The sequence below is a fragment of the Corythoichthys intestinalis genome, chromosome 14 (assembly GCF_030265065.1).
Source record: "Corythoichthys intestinalis isolate RoL2023-P3 chromosome 14, ASM3026506v1, whole genome shotgun sequence".
NCBI lineage: Eukaryota > Metazoa > Chordata > Actinopteri > Syngnathiformes > Syngnathidae > Corythoichthys > Corythoichthys intestinalis.
The window spans coordinates 606,881-630,094 of record NC_080408.1 but is presented as its reverse complement, the minus strand read 5'-3'; the positions used below and the strand labels follow the sequence as shown (position 1 = coordinate 630,094).

General features: G+C 42.4%; 2 protein-coding genes across 2 annotated transcripts in view; both read left to right on the top strand.

Annotated features, from left to right (window-relative positions):
* The first annotated feature begins 2,829 nt into the window (after nt 1-2,829).
* LOC130929893 (apolipophorins-like) lies at nt 2,830-14,580 on the top strand. Its single transcript, XM_057857513.1, has 16 exons — nt 2,830-2,893; nt 2,972-3,022; nt 3,240-3,406; nt 3,486-3,556; nt 3,627-3,789; nt 3,906-4,043; nt 6,087-6,264; nt 6,348-6,469; nt 7,060-7,163; nt 7,235-7,400; nt 9,161-9,346; nt 9,425-9,577; nt 9,914-10,058; nt 11,696-11,854; nt 14,415-14,519; nt 14,576-14,580. Exons 1-16 carry the CDS (start codon nt 2,839-2,841, stop codon nt 14,578-14,580), a joined length of 1,968 nt encoding a protein of 655 aa, XP_057713496.1. The 5' UTR covers nt 2,830-2,838.
* The window catches only part of LOC130929889 (uncharacterized), a 59,410-nt gene continuing 50,698 nt past the window's right edge, over nt 14,503-23,214 (top strand). Inside the window, exons 1-11 of the mRNA XM_057857510.1 lie at nt 14,503-14,775; nt 15,719-15,871; nt 15,943-16,127; nt 18,481-18,663; nt 18,740-18,831; nt 19,233-19,402; nt 19,484-19,637; nt 19,704-19,780; nt 19,878-20,058; nt 22,531-22,686; nt 22,831-22,973. Coding sequence (XP_057713493.1) covers nt 14,605-14,775; nt 15,719-15,871; nt 15,943-16,127; nt 18,481-18,663; nt 18,740-18,831; nt 19,233-19,402; nt 19,484-19,637; nt 19,704-19,780; nt 19,878-20,058; nt 22,531-22,686; nt 22,831-22,973 — 1,665 coding nt within the window. The 5' untranslated portion in view covers nt 14,503-14,604. The remainder of the gene's footprint in view (nt 14,776-15,718; nt 15,872-15,942; nt 16,128-18,480; nt 18,664-18,739; nt 18,832-19,232; nt 19,403-19,483; nt 19,638-19,703; nt 19,781-19,877; nt 20,059-22,530; nt 22,687-22,830; nt 22,974-23,214) is intronic.

Sequence of the window (23,214 nt, the reverse complement as noted above, 5' to 3'; positions counted from 1 at the left end):
AAGTCCGGCCCGGGGGCCAAATGCGGCCCATGGTCAAATTCCATCCGGCCCCCAGCCTCTGTCATAGAATCAATAACATCTGGCCCACACACAGACTTAATAAATTGGTCAGCAGTACTGCAACCAGCATATGAAGTAGCTTACACACGAAATGCTGCTCCTCATTTACCCACTAAAAGGCAGCAGCACTTTAACCCTTTATTGCCAAATGTATCACATTTGATACACCTAAAATTTCATGATTTTCAGACTAATTTAGAATTTTGACATTTCTTTTTGGAAAAAAAAATATGGATGCAAGTCAACACATGCATCTGCAGGTGCCATAAAAACATGATGAAGCATGGGTTATTAGAGCGCTCATTACACATATTGATTTTGACTTTTCTTTTCACAAATTTGAAAAAAGGTTTCATTAGGACCTTATTTTTCAAATTTTGTGATTCTCTGATAATTGCTTCATGTTGCAGGCATTTAAGGGCTAAGCAACATTACTCCGTGTGACCCTCTACTTCCAATTTTCTAAAATGGCAACAATCAACAAAAAAGTTGACTGTGACGGCCAACGCTTCAAGGATAGGTAGAAATTGGACTATTTCTTCACTAAAATACGCAACAACTGTGTCTTGCCTCATTTGCAAAGAGACAGTCGCTGTTTTTAAAGATTTCAATGTGAGGCGATATTACCAAATGACATGTACGGCAAGATTACAGAGAAGATACGCAATGAGAAATTGAAGCAACCTGAAGCTAGTTTAATTTCACAGCAGTAGTATTTCGCAAGAGCCCGAGAGTCGAAAGAGAACGCCACAAAGGCTAGTTGCGAGATTGTTGAAATGATTCATTAAAAAAAATAATAAAGCAAACGTGACACACTGAATGTCTTGCTAAATTTTGCTTAAATATATTGTTCTACGTAAAGGACATCAGCCAAGGTCGGCCCCCCACATTTTTACCACGCCAAATCTGGCCCCCTTTGCAAAAAGTTTCGACACCCCTGGTGTAAAGAAATCAACTATGGGAGCAATTATTAGAAAATGGAAGACATACAAGACCACTGATAATCTCCGTCAATGTGGGGCTCCATGCAAGATCTCACCCCGTGCTGTCAAAATGATAACAAGAATGGTAAGGAAAATCCCAGAACCACACGGAGGGGGGGGGGGGGGGGGGGGGCGCTAGTCAATGACCTACAGAGAGCTGGGACCACGGTAACAAAGGCTACTATCAGTAACTCAATGCGCCGCCAGGGACTCAAATCCTGCACTGCCAGACGCATCCCCCTGCCGGGGCCAGTACACGTCCAGGCCCGTCTGCGGTTCGCTAGTGAGCGTTTGGATGATCCAGAAGAGGACTGGGAGAATGTGTCATGATCATATGAAACCAAAATAGAACTTTTTGGTTGAAACACAGGTTCTCGTTTTTGGAGGAAAAAGAATACTGAATTGCATCCGAAGAACACCATACCCACTGTGAAGCATGGGGGTGGAAACATCATGCTTTGGGGCTGTTTTTCTGCAAAGGGAGTAGGACGACTGATCTGTGTAAAGGAAAGAATGAACGGGGCCATGTATCGAGAGATTTGGAGTGAAAATCTCCTTCCGTCAGCAAGGGCATTGAAGATGAGACGTGGCTGGGTCTTTCAGCATGTCAATGATCCCAAACACACAGCCGGGGCAACAAAGGAGTGGCTTCGTAAGAAGCATTTCAAGGTCCTGGAGTGGGCTAGCTAGTCTCCAGATCTCAAACCCATGGAAAATCTGTGGAGGGACTTGAAAGTCCGTGTTGCCTAACGACAGCCCCAAATCATCACTGCTCTAGAGGAGATCTGCATGGAGGAATGGGCCAAAATACCAGCAACAGTGTGTGAAAAGCTTGTGAAGAGTTACAGAAAACGTTATTGCCAACATAAAGTACATAACAAAGTATTGAGATGAACTTTTGGTATTGACCAAATACTTATTTCCCACCATGATTTGCAAATACATTCTTTAAAAATCAAATAATGTGATTTTCTGTTCCCCCCCCCCCCCCCACATTCTGTCCCTCATGGTTGAAGTTTACCTATGTTGACAATTACAGGCCTCTCTAATATTTTCAAGTGGGAAAACTTGCCCAATTAGTGGTTGACTAAATACTTATTTGCCCCACTGTACCTATGGGCAATTTAGAGTGTTCAATCAGATTCAGAGATTTATTTGTCATTGACATCAGCTCTCACAAGATGATAACAGATGACAATGAAATTCCGTTCGATGAGTGAGCATCAGGGCGCTGCAGACACCGACCGAAGTTTCTGTCATTGTTTGCATGCTATCCTCATTAAAATATGAAAACCTATAAATGTTTGGGTGGTTTTAGTTCAAGCAGACACTGTTTTTTCATCTGTGTGAATTTGAAAAAGATCAGATCACATTTGATGCTGATTTGATGAAGAAATGTGAGAAATTCCAAAAGGTTCAGAAACTTCTTCATACCACTGAATACTAAATATTGAACGTTTCATATCTTGAATATTAAGCTAATAGACGCTCAGTCCACTAGAAGTGCATGAGAGGGTGGCAGTGACTGAATATTGGTTCATTTGCCAATTCAAATGAATCTCGCGCTGTCATTGCCTGCCAATGCGTTTTGAACACAAATTGAGTTCACGGCTTCTTTGAAACCACTCTTAGGTGGCAACTGGTCCAGAGTGTGTTTGTAGCTCCAGCTTGGAGGGTGTTTCCTGATTGGTCGACGTGAGCCGCGCGGGTCACTGTGGAGACCCTCGTACGTGTCCAAGTGAAGTGTGCTCTTTGAGCGCAGTGCTTCATTTTTGTGTGGAGGCACGGCACTGCCATGGCCTTGCTTTGCCTTTGCTGTCTGTATCTTGTGTTTATTTCTGTTCAAAATGGTGAGTTGGGATTGTTTACACAGAGATTAGAGCGTTACGAGAATTTCGTTCATCCTCGTTTCTGATTTGTTTTCGTAGTCGCCGATTGCCTCCGGTCACCGTCTGATCACTGCGATTCAAGTTGTCCAGGTAGGAAATGTTCTTGTTCATTAAAATCGATGGGTTACCAATTTGAGAAGAAAAGAAATTGATTGGCTCATTTACTGGAAATGTTTGTTCACCGACAGAAGGCGTAGATTACGTCTGTTTGTGTTGAAGATAACTGAAGAATGAATACAGGGATTATGACCAAATGTACTAATAACTTGCTCTAATCCATAACGATGTTTTTCCTGCACGTCCTTAGCATTTCCTACCTCTGACGCGTCCTATCAGAGAGGTCTGAGGTATACCTATATATATAGGACAAGAGTGGCCACATCCCTGCACGGATCCAACGGCGTCAGAAACGGATTGGCGCTGGACTGCGTGATCGATATCGACGCGGTCTCCGAGTGTCGTCTGAGGATGCAGGTTGGATTGGGTCTGACCTGAAAGATTTGGAAAAGACTACGGCGCTGTTGTTTACTTATAACGTGGAATTGTGTGGCAGATAAGAAATCCACAGATAAAGTGGCTTTCTCTTCAGAAGGAGCACTCTGTAGCCGCTTTAAAGCGTTTGAGGTAGTTCCGTACTTTGGAATGTGTTTTCTCAATGGAGGCGATGCTCGCATCTGGTGTTTTTGTTTCCCAGGGAGTCGCTGGAGAGAGCGCCCCTCCACTTTTCCCTCAGGCGGGGGAAGGTCTTTGCCCTGTGTATCCAGGAGGGGGAGCAGGTGTGGACGTTGAACCTTAAGAGGGCATTTCTGAGCATGCTCCAGACCTCCCACACTGCCTCTAAACATTCTCAAATCGAGGTAAGGGCCTATTTGGACCGGGAGGGGGCGAATGAATGACTCCGACCTCTATGAGTCAAATATTGATATGTTTTCATTGATTTTGATCTAACATGGGTTAAATGTTGATTCCACAGACGGATGTGCACGGGACGTGCACAAGCTCGTACGAAAGGCGAGGACGATTACTGTTGAAAAGCAGGTTTCTAAAAGAGTGTCTACAACCCAGGTTGGCGCGCTTTTGGACGCATTCCGTACCTCTAACAGCTGACACGGTGAGTCGATGTACGAAAATGCAATGAACGATCATCTCGAATCGCCGTCAAAAGTAGCCATTGGCCAATGAGTTGTTCAATTTGACCTCTTGATGCCTGAATTTGCATTTAACAAGTATACAGTGGTATGAAAAAGTATCTGAAACTTTGAGAATTTCTCACAATTCTTTCTAAAATCACCATTAAATGTGATCTGATCTTTGTCAAAATCACACGGATGAATAAACAGTGTCTGCTTGAACTAAAACCACCTAAACATTGATAGGTTTTCATATTTTAATGAGGATAGCATGACAATGACAGAAGGGGGAAAATACAGTAAGTAAGTGAACCATGACATTTAATATTTCGTTGCTCCCCCTTTGGCAGCAATAACTTCAACCAGACGCTTCCTGTAGTTGCAGATTAATCTGGCACATCGATCAGGACTAATCTTGGCCCAGTCTTCTCTACAAAACTGCTGAAGTTCAGTCAGATTCCTGGGATTTCTGGCATGAATCACTTTCTTTAGGTCATGCCACAGCATCTCAATGGGGTTCAAGTCTGGACTTTGACTTGGTCACTCCAGAAGGTGTATTTTGTTCTTCTGAAACCATTCTGTAGTGGATTTACTTCAGTGTTTTAGATACAGTAATTGTCTTGTTGCAGCATCCATCCTCTTTTTAGCTTCAACTGTTGACATACAGCCTCAGGTTTTCCTGCAAAAAATCCTTTTGATTTCATTCCTCCATTAATGATTGCAAGTTGTCCAGGCCCTGAGGCAGCAAAACAGCCCCAACTCATGATGCTCCCTCCACCACGGTGGGGATGAGGTGTTGATGTTTCACTTGGCCACTCCAGAACATGTATTATGTCCTTCTGAAACCATTCTGGAGTTACTTTACTTCTGTTCTGATCATTGCCTTGTTGCAGCATCCATCCTCTTTTTAGCTTCAACTGTCTGGCAGACGGCCTCAGGTTTTCCTGCAAAACATCCTGATAAACTTTTGAATTCATTCTTCCATTAATGATTGCAAGTTGTCCAGGCCCTGAGGAAGCAAAACAGCCCCAAATCGTGATGCTCCCTCCACCATGCTTCATGATGGGGATGAGGTGTTCATGTTGGTGAGCTGTTCCATTTTTCCTCCACACATGATGTTGTGTGTTACTCCCAAATAATTCAACTTTGGTTTCATCATTCTGTGGAGTGTCCAACTTCCTTTTTGCCAACATGAAAACGGGCAAGGTTTTTTTTTTAGACAGCAGTGGCTTTCTCAGTGGAGTCCTCCCATGAACACCATTCTTGGCCATATAGTTGATCTGTGCCATTGGACTGTGCCAGTGATTTCTGTTAGTCTTTAGCAGACACTCTAGGGTTCTTTTTTACCTCTCTGAGTATTCTGCTCTGAACTCTGGCGTCCTCTTTGGTGGACGGCCACTCCTTGGGAAAGAAACAACAGTGTCAAACTCTCTCCATTTGTGGACAAATTCTCTGACTGTCGATCGATGAACATCCAGACTTTTCGAGATGGTTTTGTATCATTTCCAAGCCTTATACAAATCAAGAATCCTTGATCGCAGGTCTTCAGACAGCTCTTTGGACGGAGCCGTGATGGCCATCAGACAATGCTTCTCATCAGGACAATTCTTACCAGGTGTGTGTTTTATAGTGGGCAGGGCAGCTTTAAAGCACTCATGAGTGATTGGGCACACACCTGACTTAAATTGTTTGGTAAAAAAGGTTTTAATTGCTCTTTCAGTCTCCTTAGGCAGAGGGTTCACTGACTTACTTTCCCCCCTTCTGTCATTATTTGCATGCTATTCTCATTAAAATACAAAAACCTATAAATGTTTGGGTGGTTTTAGTTAAAGCACTGTTTTTTTCATCTGTGTGGTTTTGACACAGATCACATTTGATGGTGATTTTATGCAGAAATGTGAGAAATTCCAATGCGTGAAAACAATAATCATTAAAAGAAAATTAAATTGAAGATCAGAGAGTTCAATGTACATCCAAGCATCGAGTGGTTAATCCCAATTCTCATTTGCCGTGTCATCCGGCAGTCGGTGCACTCGGAGCTGCGTTGCGTTCAAGCCCACGGCCCTACAGTTATGGAAGAAGTCAACTGCACCGAAAGCGTATCCGTAGCCACGTGGTCCGACGCCGTGGGGCAGGTGAAGACCCAAACAGAGTCCAATTTGTTGCTGCTCAGGACACAGCCGGGTACCGTTTCGGGACAGGGTATGTCATCAAAAACGGGAGACATTCGAACGGGAAGGTCACTACCGCAAGACAGTACGTTATTAAACCGGCAGATTCTTTAGGTTCTGGGACGCCAACGGATCTGCAATTTGAGGAGGAAGGCGCCACGACATACATTCTGACTCCTCAACATGTCAGTCAAACTATCAGGAAGTTGTGTAGTGTCGCATCAAGTCCGCAAGAGGTACGCAATGGGCAAGACGATCACACGAATCCCCAAAAATGACCAAGCAGGTTTTACGATCAAGAGGTCAGCTGTGAGATGCAATTCTGCAAATGCGGTGAAAATCTGTTAACCTAAGAAGACTGCTTTCACACGCAAGTTAAAGTTAGCGACAAGTTGCAGTATTTAACTGACAAAACGAGGAACATTGACACACAAATGCTTTGGGAACATACATGGACATGAACTAGAGCAATACACACAATCAAATGCTCTATGCATGCCACCAAAACATGCTGACTGACAAAACTTGATCTTGACTTCTACTTCTTTCTGTTACTGTCTGTCAGTGTTTTTCTGCGACGCGCCACTTCCTCCCATTGGCCAAAAGTCAGGGCCAGGGAAGTTGAACATTTTTACATTCATCCCTAGTGTCTTTCTTTAATACTTGAAGTGACTGTTTGTGAGCTTCTCACCTCTGGACAGAGATACAGGGCGTCTTAGAGCCAGGACAAACAGACTGAGGACCAGTTTTTCCCCAAGAGCTATAGCATTCATTTATTCATTACTAGTGCTAGCACCCTAACCCTATTTTGATTTTCCGCTTCTAGGCGTCACATTGGTTTCTTCAGTTGGCTTTTCAGCTTCGAGAGCTGACTCTAGAACAGCTTCACAGCCTTTGGCAGGAAGCGTCTTTCAAGTGCCGCGATGACTGGTCAGTGTTGGCAAAATTGTCATTCATTTAGGATCAAGTTGACATGGCACATCCATTCGCTGTGCGGTCAGGCAACCCTTGTTGGACGCGTTACCTGCTTGCGGCTCCGCAAATTGCATCGTCCTGCTGATCGACATCTTGAAGGAGAAGGAACTGGAAGGCGAGCAGGCTGGTTCTTTGCTCTCAACCATCGCTCTCATCCCGAACCCGTCGCCGCAGATCGTACACTCCCTCAATGTAGGCTCACCCGCCATCAATAAAACAAGAATTAAAGACTTTTTTTGGAAAAACTGGATCCCAATTTTAGAATTACTTTTGTCGCAGCGATACCATTTATTTGGCTCCCGTATCAGCCTCATTTTAGCCCGATATTGCCATCTATACTGCTGGCCAAAAGTATTGGCACCCCTGCAATTCTGTCAGATCATGCTAAATTTCTCCCAGAAAATGATTGCAATTACAAATGCTTTGGTAGTAATATCTTCCTGTATTTTGCTTGCAATGAAAAAACACAAAAGAGAACAACAACAAAAAATTAAATCATTTTACACAAAACTCCAAAATTGGGACGGACAAAAGTATTGGCACCCTTTGAAAATCATGTGACGCTTCTCTAATTTGTGGAATTAACAGCATCTGTTACTTACCTGTGGCACATCACAGGTGGTGGCAATCACTAAATCACACTTGCAACCAGTTAGAATGGATTCAAGTTGAATCAACTTCTGTCCTGGTTCCTTGTGTGTACCACGTTGAGCATGGAGAAAAGAAGACCAAATAACTGTCTGAGGACTTGAGAAGCAAAATTGTGAGGAAGCACGGGCAAGCTCAATGCTACGAGTCCATCTCCAAAGACCTGAATGTTCCTGTGTCTACCGTGCGCAGTGTCATCAATAAGTGTAAAGCCCACGGCACTGTGGCTAACCTCCCTAGATGTGGACGGAAAAGAAAATTGACGGGAGATTTCAACGAAAGATTGTGCGGATGGTGGATAAAGAACCTCGACTAAATCCAAACAAGTTCAAGCTGTCCCGCAGTCCGAGGGTACAACAGTGTCAACCCGTACCATCCGTTGGCGTCTGAATGAAAAGGGACTCTATACCCAGGAAGACACCACTTCTGACCCAGAGACATAAAAAAGCCAGGCTAGGGTTTGCCAAAACTTACCTCAGAAAGCCAAAAACGTTTTGGAAGAATGTTCTCTAGTTAGATGAGACAAAAATACAGCTTTTTGGGAATAAAAATCAACATACAGTAGTTTAATGGAAAAAAAAGGGGTCTTCAAAGAAAAGAACACGGTCCCTACATTCAAACATGGTGGAGGTTCCCTGATGTTTTGGGGTTGCTTTGCTGCCTCTGGCACTGTACTGCTTGATCGTGTGCATGGCATTATGAAGGCTACCAAGAAATCTTGCAGCATCATGTAGGGCCCAGTGTGAGAAAGCTGGGTCTCCCTCAGAGGTCATGGGTCTTCCAGCAGGACCATGACCCAAAAGCACCAGAAAATCCTTCGAGAGAAAGCACTTGAGACTTCTAAAGTGAGTCCAGACCTGAATCCTTTACAACATCTGTGGCGAGATCTGAAAATGGCACCCTTCAAATCTCAGAGACCTGGAGCAGTTGGCCAAAGAAGAATGGTAGAAAATTCCATTTAAGAAACTCATTGGTGGATACCGGAAGCGGTCGTTCGCAATGATTTTATCTAAAAGTTGTGCTCTGAAGTATTAGGCTGAGGGTGCCAATACATTTGTCCAGCCCATTTTTGGAGTTTTGTGTAAAATGACAATCATTTAAAAAAAAAAATTCATTCTGTTTTGTGGTTTTTTTTTTCATTGCAAGCAAAATAAATGAAGATGTCACTACCAAAGCATTTGTAATTGCAATCATTTTCTGGGAGAAATTGAGCATTATTTGACAGAATTGCAGGTGTGCCAGCATTGTGTATCGTTTCTATGATGAGAAATGCAAATTGATGAAATCTCTGCTTTCTGTGAAAGACTTTAGCTACGATCCAAGAGGTGCGTCACAAAGCTCTTCTGGCCGCATCCTCTCTGATCCACCAACTGTGCCGGCGTTCCACGAATCCGTGCGAAGAACTTCCTCAGGTACAGACCTTCGTACAGACACTCGAACGATCCCTGAAGGAAGGCTGTGAGGCACCAGGTCCTGCTCAAATCGAAGAGGTGACAGAAAGAACACCATTTTCCTGAAGTTGATTAAAACAAAACCTATTCGGACAATGACTCCTTTGCGTCAAACAGCTTCTTCATGCAGTGAAATCTGTGGGCAACATGGGTCTGGCCGCTTCCACCTTCGTCCCGCTGCTCGGCGGTTGTATGCTCAACCACTCCAGCCCTTTGGAGTTGAGACTAGCCGCCGTCAAAGCCTTCCGACGTTTTCATTGTTCAGTCAATGTGAGTGAGTATAGCGAGGGTCTCGAGGGCCGCTGCGGGTCCCGGTTTATGTTCTGACCGATCCAGCGCAGACAGTTGAACCAATGAGCTTTCGGCTGAAACAAGCAGCGCCTGATATACTGCAATCAACTGATCACACTTGTAAGATAGTAAGGTTGTAAGTATGATAGTAAATAAGGTTGGGATGGAATCATGCTGCACTCACTGGGGCCCTTTGTTTGGAGACTCCTGCTACAAAGCAACACTTTTGTTCAAATCCAGGCTTGATGACAGGTGGAGGTGAAGAGGTTAGTCGGATTCCGACATGGGTGACTGACAGCCGTTTCCTTTTTGCAGAGGACGTTGCTGTTGCAGCTGTACCGCCGGCCCCGAGAGGATCCAGAGGTCAGAATCGCGGCGTACCAGGAGCTCATGCGCTGCCCGCGTGACGATGCGCTCCAAGCTGTCAAGCTGGTTTTAAGAAATGAAAACTCCAGCCAAGGTCGGGAAACAAAAATGCAAACAGATCAACCATTGCATCCTTTTGCGTTTGAGAGCCCACTACACCAACAATTTACATCATATACATACAGTGGTATGAAAACGAATCTGAACCTTTTGTAATTTCTCATATTTCTGCATAAAATCACCATCAAATGTGATATGATCTTTGTTAAAACCAGATGAAAAAACAGTGTCTTCTTTAACTAAAACCACCCAAATATTTATAGTTTTTCATATTTTAATGAAGATAGTCTGCAAGCAATGACAGAAAGGGGAAAAATAAGTAAGTGAACCATCACATTTAATATTTTGTGCCCCCCACCCCCCATCCCCTTTGGCAGCCATAACTGCAACCAGACGCTTCCTATAGCTGCAGATCAGTCTGGTACATTGATCCGGCCCATTCTTCTCAACAAAACTGCTGTAGTTCAGTCAGATTCCTGGGATGTCTGGCATGAATCGCTCATGCCACAGCATCTCAATGGGGTTCAAGTCTGAACTTTGACTTGGCCACTCCAGAACATGTAATATGTCCTTCTGAAACCTTCTGGTGTTCCTTTACTTCTGTTTTGATCATTGCCTTGTTGCAGCATCTATCCTCTATTTAGCTTCAACTCTCTGGCAGACGGCCTCAGGTTTTCCTGCAAAACATCCTGATAAGCTTTTGAATTCATTCTTCCATTAATGATTGCAAGTTGTCCAGGCCCCAAGGCAGATAAACAGCCCCAACTCATGATTCTCCGTCCACCACGGTGGGGATGAGGTGTTGATGTTGGTGAGCTGTTCCATTTTTCTTCCACACATGACGTTGTGTGTTACTCCCAAACAGTTCAACTTTGGTTTCATCAAAATATTTTGCCACAACTTCTGTGGCGTGTCCAAGTGCCTTTTTGCGAACATTGAACAAGCAACAATGTTTGTTTAGACAGCAGTGGCTTCCTCTGCGGAGTCCTCCCATGAACACCATTCTTGGCCATATAGTTGGTGTGTGCACAGAGATGTTGGACTGTGCCAGTGATTTCTGTAAGTCTTTAGCAGAGACTCTAGGGTTCTTTTTGACCTCTCTGAGTATTCTGTGCTGAACTCTTGGCATCATCCAGATTTTTAGAGATGGCTTAGTATCATTTCCCAGCTTTATACAAATCAACAATTCTTGATCACAAGTCTTCAGACAGCTCTTTTGACCGAGCCATGATGCACATCAGACAATGCTTCTCATCAACACAATTCTTACTAGGTTTGTGTTTTTTATAGTGGGAAGGGCATCTTTATACCAGTCATCAGTGATTGGGCACACACCTCACTTAAAATGTTTGGTAAAAAATGGTTTCAATTGATCTTTATGTCTCCGTAGGCAGAGGGTTCACTTCCATATATCGTTCCCCCTTCTGTCATTGTTTGCATGCTATCCTCATTAAAAGATGAAAACCTAGAAATGTTTGGGTGGTTTTAGTTAAAGCAGACACTGTATTTTCATTTGTGTGATTTTGACAAAGATCAGATCATATTTGATTGTCATTTTATACAGAAATGTGAGAAATTCCAAATGATTTAGATACTTTTTCGTATCATTGTAACTGCAAATAAGCTAGAAAGTAAGGATCCTACTGTTTTTGATTCTGCATATCTGTCTAGTGGGCTCGTTTGTGCGGAGCCACCTCATGAGCATTCTGAAGAGCCCAGACCCCGTCAAGCAGGCCCTCGCCCGTCGGCTGCCCGACGACATCGTCGGCAGAGAATTTGAGGCCGATTTCCTCAAATACTCTTCCTATTCCGACTACACGCTCACAAGTGGTAAGAGCCGATAACGGCATGATCTTTTGATAATTGCTCAAAGGAGCAATGACCGTTGAAGTTTCCTATTCCAAGACAAAAAGAAAAAGAAAAAAAAACACGTTAAATATATTGTACATGATCAACCATATCGTTAATGAATATATATTACAAAAGCTTATTATTCCAAATGTTTTCAACTGTATTCAATAGGCATGTGCCGGTGTTCTGACGAATAAGTATTCCTTGTCCAAGTCGTATTCCCGTTGTTGATAGCAGCTTATCGTTGAACAAACCTGCTTTAAGTTTTGACGCGGCTATTTACATATATCATTATATTAAATATTTAGATACTCCCGCTATAATGTCAATATCATTTCTTGAACAATAAACACTATTAAAACCCGGGCAACCCACATATTTACTGCTTATCAGACAATGTTAACGTCCTAACGCTATTATCTCGCAATGTCATCAATATTCTATTGTCGTCTTTCGTGGAGTTACGTCATTGTTTACAGAATTTAGTGGTCAAAAGGCACCATAAAATGGAAGGGCGTGGTTGTTCAGTAGCGCTTTGGATATCAATTCGACCGGGATACCCATTCGTCAGAACACCGGTATAAGGTTCTGACGGTATGATAAGCCAAAATATCACGGTTTCACTGTATCACGTTATTGCTACTATATCTCTAAAATGTGTTCCTTTATGATATCTGCGTTTGGAAAAAAAAAAAAAAAAAACTTTTCCATTGAACAGGATTTTTATTTTTCAAAATACATTAGCAAATTGGAACATACCGGTATATATAATGTTAAGTGAAAATACAATTTTAAAAAAAGACAAAAAAGTAACAGAAATATTCTAAATAAAATTAAAATAAATGCTGTCCTGTAGGTGAGCCTAAACCCACAGCCACAACTTCACGTTATTATCATTAGAACAAAAATAATTGAATTATTTTCCAAAAAAGACTCTTTCTCAACAGAGACAGTTGCCAGAGAGAAAAATAAAACGTTTTCCCACCGCTAGACACACTAATCACGCTGGAGTTAACTCTCGTAGCTGGTGGGAAACGTTCGTGATAGTGTTTACTAACCTTTGATTTTGTATAAATGCGAAATCATATTGGAGGTATTGCCTCCTCAGCAGCCACCCTCTGCAAACATGTTTTACATGTCGATTTGCCCTCCTCCTCTGAGCCGCAGCTGTCTGTAACTTTTCTGTAGCCCAAGTATTCCCATACCGGCGATTTCATTTTCTTCGACGGGGGGAAAACATTTCAAGAGTTTCACCTTCTCCGGCCATCGTGTAGCACCAAGCGCGTAGGTTTGCATAGGGACGGTAGGGTTGTAACACTACCAACTTTTCAGAATGATCAAATTATCCCCACTAACTTTTAAGCAACCTTATCTACATTATTTAATGACTTCAGTTATATTGGTCATTTAGATTGTCTTCCTAAATCTTGTAAGGATAGAATAGAATTGCAGTACTTTCATTATGTTCAGACTTACACTAACCCCTTTTCACTCGCTGAATGTGCCTGTCCATTTTTTCCCCTCAAACGCACGTTTGATTGGCTGATGACTTGAACCCCCCCCCCCCCCCACACACACACACACTCACAGCGCGACAGATACTGCCTCCCCCGCCCCCTTCAAAAACGAGGGATATTAGAAGTTTTTTTTCCGTCAGCAGCAGCCACTGTAGGTAATGTAAAAAGACGTCAATGTTGTGTAGGTGGGGAACACTCCACTAACTTTGCTACTGCTACAGTGCTTCAAGTCAATTTTACTCACTTAGATTTCTTGAAATGAGAAAAACAGCTAGCTGAAAACAAATTTCGCAGACTTATTTTAAGCAAAAAGTTTGTATATTTAATCTTAAAAGAAAAACTCTATTGTTCAAAACGTTATTTAGATTTTTTTTTTTTTTCTTCTTGATTTAGGTGAAAAATGACCAACTTTTAGATATATGGGCTTAATATGAACAAATAGTAATGTTTACTTAAGTGGAAAAATCTGACGCATTAATCTGTTAACTGGCCTTTAACACTGAAAACACAGAAAATTATTTGACTCGATTGAACAAAAATGATCAGATTAAGACATTATAAATTTGCAGTGTGAGAGTTAATACAGGTCAATACAGATATATTTTGCAATAATCATTTAGCCTATCAATTAATTAGGTTCACATTGGTGAGAAATGTAGCCAAGACCCCCATTCACCAAATACGTTTGGTGTTATTAATGTCCCGTCCCCAGCAAAAAATGTACATGCAGGTTATGCTGTTATATCGTCCCTACCAATATTAAGACCAAAACTACGCCCTTGTGTAGCACAGCTGACTTACTGACACTGAGAAACAATCATTTTTTCGCAATATAGGATTTGGCAACTTGAAGCTGTAGTTTTCAATGTCATTTTCCATAAAGCTATATTTTTTAATGATTATTTTCATCTTGCTTTTTTGATGCGTTAAATGTCAATTCGGAGGTTAAAGTTTTTTTTGGGGGGGGGGGGGGTTTGCATGAAAGTATGCCATGGACCACTCTTGTTGTTGAAACATTTCAGGAACGGGAAGCACAAATGTGGAAAGATGTGTCATTTTCTCGCCCAAATCGTTTCTTCCGAGGTCGGCCTCCGCCAATCTGACGCTTTATTTTCACGGACGAGCCAGCAACCTTCTGGAAGTGAGTGCCACTGTACATTGGCCTTCCGTGCTTATACTCCAGATTGACGCGGATTCCAGGTGGACGTTCGCATGGAGAAGGCCGAAGCGCTTCTGAAGAACATTTTAGGCCTGCTGAGCCCTTCGGCTAAAAGTAACCCGGCTTCTCCTCGGGATGCGAAAGCAACGGGAAACCCACACAGAGATCACGTAGCAGAGGAAGACTGGTGTGTCGGCGGTTATCTGAAGCAGGCCAGGGCGTTGGTGAGCTCTTATCGTATTGTCCTTGTTATGGGAGGGCCCTTACAGTATGTGCCCGACCCATGAGATAGATCGTGAACCCATTGACGGCGTGAGACGTTTGATCCATTCCAGTGGGGGAGGGCAAGTGAACGTTCTTTCGTGAACTTGGGCCCCTTCGATTAATTAATGGACTAAATGATTAGCAAATGAATCGTCGTAGATTTTGACAGTCAGTACATTGTGAAGCGACATTGTTGACCTCAAAATTGTCCAAATCATTTTTGGGAGTCTCTAAATAACCCATTTTTCTTTCCTTTGTAAAAAAAAAAAAAAAAAAAAAATGAGTGGGAAATAGTAAATAAATAAATATATATATTATTAATTTTTTTTTTTAATTTTTAGTTTATTAAACAGGGGGAACATATATTGTCTCATGTTTATTTTTGTTGATTTAAAATATTTAATGAACAGAAAAGGGGAAAATAGGTAAACATTTCCCCCTTTTGAATTTGAATTAAAAAAAAACAACCTAAGAAAACAAACTAAATATATATACTCTAAATATTATTTTGTATATTCATTTATACATCATTGTCATGTTTTATTTATTTATTTACAATGTTTAATGATAAAAAAAAAAGGCATTTTAAAATGTTATTTTCTATAAAAGTATTTTACTGGAAAACATGGTTTCAGGTTTGTGGGCCACGTAAAATGTTGTGGCGAGGCCCTCGGCTGGCCCAGAACTTTGGCACCCCTGATCCACACAAGTGATTGATTCAACAAGTAATACAGTAAGAAGAGAAGAAAAACCATAGTAATACAATAAAATGAATGATAGTAGTTTGTCTACATCTGGTGGTCGATGGCGGAACTACACCCAAAATAGAGGCGCACATACCGTAGTAGAAATTGGTAACTTTGTTTTCTTCTTTTTTTGTGACATTTCTTTTGTGTGTTCCAGTTCTCGGGCGCGGGGAGAAAAATGGAGGCGGATGAGCTAAAGTGTCGGGTCAGCGTGAAGGTGTTCGGCAACGAGCTCAGCGTCTTCACCTGCCGCCATCTGGCCGCTCGAATGTCGCTGGGCGCCGCGGGCCTGGCGCTCAAACTGCTCAAGGTCGCTCGCCATCGTCTTCCGTCCGCTTCAATTCTCGGCTTTTCCAAATGCCGAACGTCCTCTTTTTCTAGGGTCAGGAGGTGCAGTTGAACCACAGGGCGGCGCTCTTGACCGAGGAGTTGCTTCTGCCGTCATTGTCCGGCTTACCTGTGAAAATAGCCGCCAACGTCACGTCTTTTCTGTCACTGCGGCTCAAGGGGAACATCAACTACAGAGATATGACTCACTTCTCTGTCGACGGTTACATTAAACCAAGGTAAATGTTACAAATCCATTCCAGATTATATATATTTAAACGTACATTATTATTAAATAATTATTGTCTTCTATTTATACATATGGCGGAAAACACTCAGGTGACTTGAATTTCCGCTCTGAGATCCCAAAATTGTCCTAAATGCATGTGTGATACATCATTGGAAAGCTTAAAATCTCAATTTTCTGGGCGGGGAAATCTTTTGAACAGGAGGGCATTTAAAAAAATTAATTAAACCCATAAACCCTAACTCAAGGTGAGAGCATAATTAAAGACACCATGATTTTAACCAGATATTATTGCGTACTTACCTTGTTTCAGTCCAAAAACTCAGTGTAGCATGTCTCACCCAGTGTCAAGACAAAGTTGTGAATGGCCACAGCCGGACTTTCTGGGAAGTTTATGGGTGAAACACGGTCATATAGCAAGGGTCGCGTTGCAAAAAAAGCAGACATCAAGGAGTGGTCAAGATTTTCTTTTTCAAATATTTACCCTTTTAAAAAAAAATTTCTCTCCAATTTTTCTTTGTTCAGATCGATTATTTATCATCTAACACATCGGAGAAAAGACGACAGTAACCAAAAAAAAAAAAAAAAGAAAAGACAATTAATTGATAGTTATGAGGTAGATACCCATGACCTATTTTTCATTGTGACGTCATTTATTTAAAAGTTTAAATTATGCGAGTGAAAAATTTTTTAAAGTTTTTTTTTTTTTTTTAAACTAAATATTAGACATGAATTAATAGTTCTAAGCTATAAATGACAGACATTTCAAATAATAAATATAAATACTTACCTTCTTTTTATGGCTGGTTTGAAACAAAAGCGGTTGTGTAGTGTCTGTAAACGGGGGTCTCCAGGGTAAAACGGACAAATTAAAAATAGTTTGGGGTCTTAATGCACCACGAAACTGCTATGGCAGCGTATAGACATATACACAACAGTTCTTTTGGCTTGAAATACAGCAGTTTATTTTAAATAGGGGTGAAAGAGCAGAAACGGCTTTTTTAGCCTTGTCTGTGTTTTCTGCCATATATATATATCTTATTCATGTAATATATGGAAATGAATAAAATGGAATAAAATGTTGCAAATTAATTGAAAATCTGAAAGTTAAAACGAAAAAAAGAACATGTTTTATTTGGAAAATATTTTCAACATTAATATATATTAATTAGGGCTGTCAAACAATTAAAAATTTTAATCGAGTTAATCACAGCTTAAAAATTAATTAATCGTAATTAATCGCAATTCAAACCATCTCTAAAATATGCCATATTTTTCTGTAAATTATTGTTGGAATGGAAAGATAAGACACAAGTCTGATATATACATTCAACATACGGTACATAAGTACTGTATTTGTTTATTATAACAATAAATCAACAAGATGGCATTAACATTATTAACATTCTCTTAAAGCGATCCATGGATAGAAAGACTTGTAGTTTTTAAAAGATAAATGTTTGTAAAAGTTATAGAAATTTTAAATTAAAAACCCTCTTAATGTTTTCGTTTTAATAAAATTTGTAAAATTTTCAAACAAAAAATAAACTAGTAGCTCGCCATTGTCACCATTGTTGATGTCAATAATTACGCAATGCTCATGGATGGTGCTTAACCCCATAAAATCAGTTGCACCCAAGCGCCAGCAGAGGGTGAAAAACACCAAAAAAACACAAGTAACAAATGGACATGACATGGTCATTTTAATCTGTTTGAGCGGGACATGTGCGTTAATTGCGTCAAATATTTTAACGTGATTAATTTAAAAAATTAATTACCGCCTGTTAACGCGATCATTTTGACAGCCCTAATATTAATTATATTTTTAAAAGAAAATATTCAATGTATTTCATTCAAACTAGGTAAATACATTGTTAAAATATATGACATTACCAGCATGTTGTTATATATTTTCCATACACTGTACATCAGGGGTGCCCAATCCCGGTCCTCGAGAGCCCCTATCTAGCATGTTTTCCATGTCTCCCTCCTCTAACACACCTGAATCAAGTAATCAGGATCGTTATCAGGCTGCTGCATAGCTTGCTGATGAGCTGATCATTTGATTCAGGTGTGTGAAAGAAGGGGGACACGGAAAACGAGCTGGATAGGGGCTCTCGAGGAATGGGATTGGGCACCCCTGCTGTACATCCATTATTTACTGTAGATGTTTGACATTTGAGGTTGAACCAAAAATGTCATTTTTAACTCACTAGCTGCCACTGACAGCGCGAGACGTCCGATCCAAACAAAGTGGGAGGGTTTGCACGAACCTTCATTTGCACCCGTGACATCAGGACAATTGGACGCCGCGCAATTGACGATCCCCGTGTCTGTTTTCCCAGCGCTTACGTCAGCCTATCGGCCAGGATGGGCGTCGACGGCGCTCTGGGTAGCGCCGCTGTGGACTGGCGCTCTCAACTGGTGAGCTCGACCAGTCTGGACGGAAGTGTTCACATGCAGGAGGGCCAAGATCTCAGGGTCACGCTGAACACGCCGGAAAACGTTATGGATATCATGTCTCTTAGGTATCACCGTCCGCACCGACGCATTATATATTAATGTTTTATACCTCCGCAATGACAACGGCATTGTTTTAACCAGCTCGCGAGTGTTTCAGCTCAGTGGCGACCACCGAGAGGAAATGAGAGGGCCAAAGAGTCGCGTTCTACAGACCGCCTGCACACCAAAGACCTGTAAGCATGTACTCGACAGAAACGGAAATGCCTGTATTCTAGACAAAATAGGTCGTTTTTGTTAGCCTGGCGGGCTAGCCTGATTTTGGCCTTGTACAAGATACTAGTGTTGCACCAATACTAGTTATGGCTCTCAATACTTATACTCCTTTGAAAGAGACTCTATATTTTGGCTGTCGAATGTAACATACTGTGTGTGGAGACTCTAAACAGGATACAGAATTTGAGGTATAGATATACATCAGCTTGCTGAACAGCCAGGACATAAAAATGAAGTAGGGGGCCGTCCCACACGCCGCTTCAGTTGGTCGAAATCGGTCGCAGTTATTCTCAAACACATTTCCGCCATATATAAAAAAGCACAGCAGTCTTCTTCCGACACCTCGAAAATCTCTCAACAGGGTCCAAGATGGTCGGCTGGCAACTGTGCGCCAATGCTTCCTACCCCGCGGCTTCCGGGGGCATCTCGCTCCCGCCCTCGGGTCCCACCCACTTCTCCGTGAGGCTGCTGAAACTGGACAGAGGTCTCCATTACTACTTGCTTGAAGCCGCCTACTCAATGGTGCCACCGGTACTGGAAATGAATCGACCATTCTACATCGAGCTCCATTCGTTTTCAGCCAAAGGTACGATTGGATTTGTTTGGATTCAGGTAGACGGCCGCTTTCCCAAAGAAGCTTCTATCCACCTCCTGATGGCGACCCCTAAGTCATCCATCCCCAGGGACACGTCACTTGACCTGGCCTTTAACCCTCGCAGATTTCTTCTGAGGGTATCTCACCCACTAAAAAGTATCCTGATAGAAGGTTCGTGGGAAGGAGCCTTACCTAGAATCGCTTAGGTGTCATTGACGAGATGTTTCGCCTTCTCAGGGCAACTGGAACGAGAGCCCGCTATAACGACTGCAAAACTTGAGCTCATGATTGATGGCGTTCATTATTATCTTATGGTAAGTACCCTAAGTGTGTGACGGGTTTTTCTGGACTGTGCGTCACGCATTTTCATCCCTTCAAGCCTCGCATCTAATGCTCTTTTCTCCAATGGAGGGTTTGGCGGATCAGCAGACCCTCATCTCAGAGCTAAGAACACGCTACCACGTTGAAGCCAAAATGTCTGCCGAAAAAAATCCCATCATCCTCTCTGCCAACGTCACCCACGGACTGGGGAGGAGGATGAGCTTTTCTGCCACAGTCAAGAATGTCTTCACCATACCTGCGTCATTTTCAGGTATAAGACAAATGATGGTCCTGTCTCCAACGGAATAGATTTTTTTGGAGCTCTCAATACCAATAGCGTACCGCACGGAACCCGTCACCTTTGCTCATTAATTCTCGTGACGTTAGCAATTGTTTCTAGGGGGGTCAAACTTGTGTTTGTCCCTCATGCTAGATGCATGTAAATAGTGTACGAAGGTGATGTTTACTAAGCTAAACCTACCAATTCTGTTCGAAAATGGTGTCGCTGGTGCCAAATTCACTGGTAAAGCTGTGGAAGAACATACAAATGTTCAGTTAAATAGATGGCTTGAGTATTGAGGGCTGAAAAAGAGCCGACCTGATCCAGAGTTAGCTTTTTATATCGACACCTTTTTCTTGTGTGCATTGCCTTACGCCACTGACAACGACATTCTCCTGTTTCAAAAAGCTATCTTTTACCACCATATGCCCTGTCTTTCTTATATACTATATCTTCTGGTTGTCTTACGTCTTTGACCATTCTTAAGGGTAATTTATATCGCTATTTTTGTGTAGCGATCGCAAATGCTACTCAGTGACAGCCAACGAACACTTTTAATTTTTTCATTAATAACAAATCTTAAATCATATTAATTTATTTACACTTCCCCCTTACTAAAGTTGTTTCCTTTCAACAGAATAGGTAACAACAGTGGAAGTCAGGTACCATTCTCATTTTTTTCAGGTCATTCATTGTCAGACAGAAGCAGCAAGGCAAAACCCCACGCTAAAAAAATAAGTCAAAATATCAAAATGGCTTACCTCTTCGGGGCAGGCTGTGGCAGGCAATGGATCAACACTGTCATCTGTAGGACCATGGCCCCCAACAAAATGCCTACTGCATATGAAGATGAATGGCTTCACCTTGCTGGTGTTAAACTGATCTTTTGGACGTCCGCACAAGTGTATCAGTTGTACACATTTTCCCCTCTACGTTTTTGGTATCAGGAAACGTATGAAGAAAAGATCCTTCATATGTTGTAATGTCTAGAGTCTTTTCTACAAGTTCCATAGCAGCAGTGTTTACTCGGCATGTTCTTTTTCGAAAGATTACTGGCAGAAAACGAGCAGTACTACCATGGGTTGCATGCGAGCGCGCTTCTATGTTGACCCCCTTCTGGTTTATGATAGTGACGTCAAGCAGCCTTGCGGTCTAAAAATAGCATTCGTGCGGTACGCTATTCCGACGCGCGGCCGATGCCGATAACATGTTTCAAAAAAATATTTACAGGTTTTTTTCTTTTCTTTTTTGATATTAAATGACTGCAGACTGGAATGTAAAGTCTTTGCTATCAAGGCTTGGTCATACGCTGTGGGACTCATCGGCTGCCATTGACAGCACTAGATTGAAGCCACTTCAAATGGATCACTAGTGATGAATACTACTGATGACTACGAGAGATGAACACATTTAAATCGACGGCAGAAGCATGAAAAGGCCTTTCGTCGGCCCTACTACTGATATGGCCTTTGAAGGAATCTGACCTTTAAGCCAGATTCCTGGAATCACACCAGCCGAACCGCCGGACCCGCGCTAGCGTAGTGCCAACGGCCCGGGCCGGCGAGAGCTCGACAACCCGGCCAAGAGGCCAAACTCAGCGTGTTCACCTTAGTCATAACCCCTTGTACTGACTCCATTTTGAAAGCTGGAAAAAGGCTTCGAAACACAAGTTGACAATTTATTTCGAGTCGACAGCAACCATACAGAAAGGCAAAACAGCAACAGACCCAGGCGAGGAGGCAGACTGGTAGCAGGGTCGCCACATCACAAGTGAACAAGATTCCCGAGAAAAATGACAACGATTAGTCTTTTAAAGGCTCTGGTGAGGCAGGCCGTGGTCAGGAAGAAGGGTGTGTTTGGCTGTTGTTTAGGATAATCGTCTATCGCCGTTTGGGATGTTTAGTTCGTGTGTCACAGTTGCCGTAGTGGGATATTTTGCCCGCCTCAGCATCAAAGGGGCGCTTGGAGTCTTATCAGTCGTGCTATCAGTTGGATGTCGGGTGTTCTCAGGTGTACCTTGTCTTGGGACAAGATGTCCCGCCAATTATTCTGGACTGTCCTGCAGAGCTGATTGTGGCATTTGGTCTTGCAGATGCTTGTAGATGTCTTGCCAATTACCTGGTTGTCAGCGTCCATCTTGCTCAGTCAGGTGCATGACGCGTGCGTTGGGCTTCCGTGGTCAGAAGGCGTCATGTATCTCTTATGCCCTATGTCAAATATATTCTGCTTGTTTTTTCTTAAACTATGATATAAATGTTATTTATTTCATATTGGGTGTTTTAGAGCAATACAAACAGTCCATCAATAAATACCAGAAAAGATAATATAATCAATCAGGGAATAGTAAGTGCGTTAGAGAAATACAAACAGTCGAACGGTACATATGAGAAAAGATACTATTCCCTTCAATTTATTGACCATTTTTGGCATGTAAGTGGAATTAACTGTGCGTGAAATCAACAGTGTCCCTGGAGCGAAGAAGGGACAGCCGCATCAAACAGTACTCTCTGGAGGCGGAGCTTCTCTTACCCGGCCTGGTGGGCGGCGAGATGCTTGGACTGCTGGAGCAAAAAGGAGCGCTCTGGAGTTCTGCGCTTCGCCTTAAATACGGTCTGGGCGGTACGAATGTTTTGGATGATGATCACTATTGCTCCCTTTTGGGCCATTTTTCTTTGCTGGTTTTGTAGTCTTATGGTTTGACAAGTACAAAGCGACTCGCTGAAAGCTCATCTGTTGTGCAGTCATTTCATTGAACTTTTTCAGCCTTTGCAGGTGATTCCCGACGCCTCCGTCAGGAGTGCTACACATCCCAGAGTGTGAAGAGCGAGAGGCACGCGAACTTCACGTACACGATGAGGGCCCATCACGAGTTCTCCTGTTCCGACACGCCAACTATCAACCACAAAGTAACATCAAACGTCATAATAACAGAAATCGTAGTCACCGATGGTGCAGTCATTGAATGTTTAACTCGGGGGTCGGCAACCGGTGTGTTAAGAGCCACATGCGCTGCCCTAGTAGCTCCCTGCAGCATTTTCAAAAATGGAAAAAGATTGGGGAAGGAAATATTATTTTTTGTTTTGATATTGAAGGAATCTGACCTTTCAGCCAGACTGCCGGAATCGCGCCAGCCGAACCGTCGGACCT

Coding starts and splice junctions, on each gene's coding strand:
- LOC130929893 (XM_057857513.1), top strand. CDS start 2,839: ATGGCCTTGCTTTGCCTTTGCTGTCTGTATCTTGTGTTTATTTCTGTT. Junction 2,894..2,971: donor GTTTATTTCTGTTCAAAATG/GTGAGTTGGGAT, acceptor TTGTTTTCGTAG/TCGCCGATTGCCTCCGGTCA. Junction 7,164..7,234: donor TTCAAGTGCCGCGATGACTG/GTCAGTGTTGGC, acceptor CTGTGCGGTCAG/GCAACCCTTGTTGGACGCGT.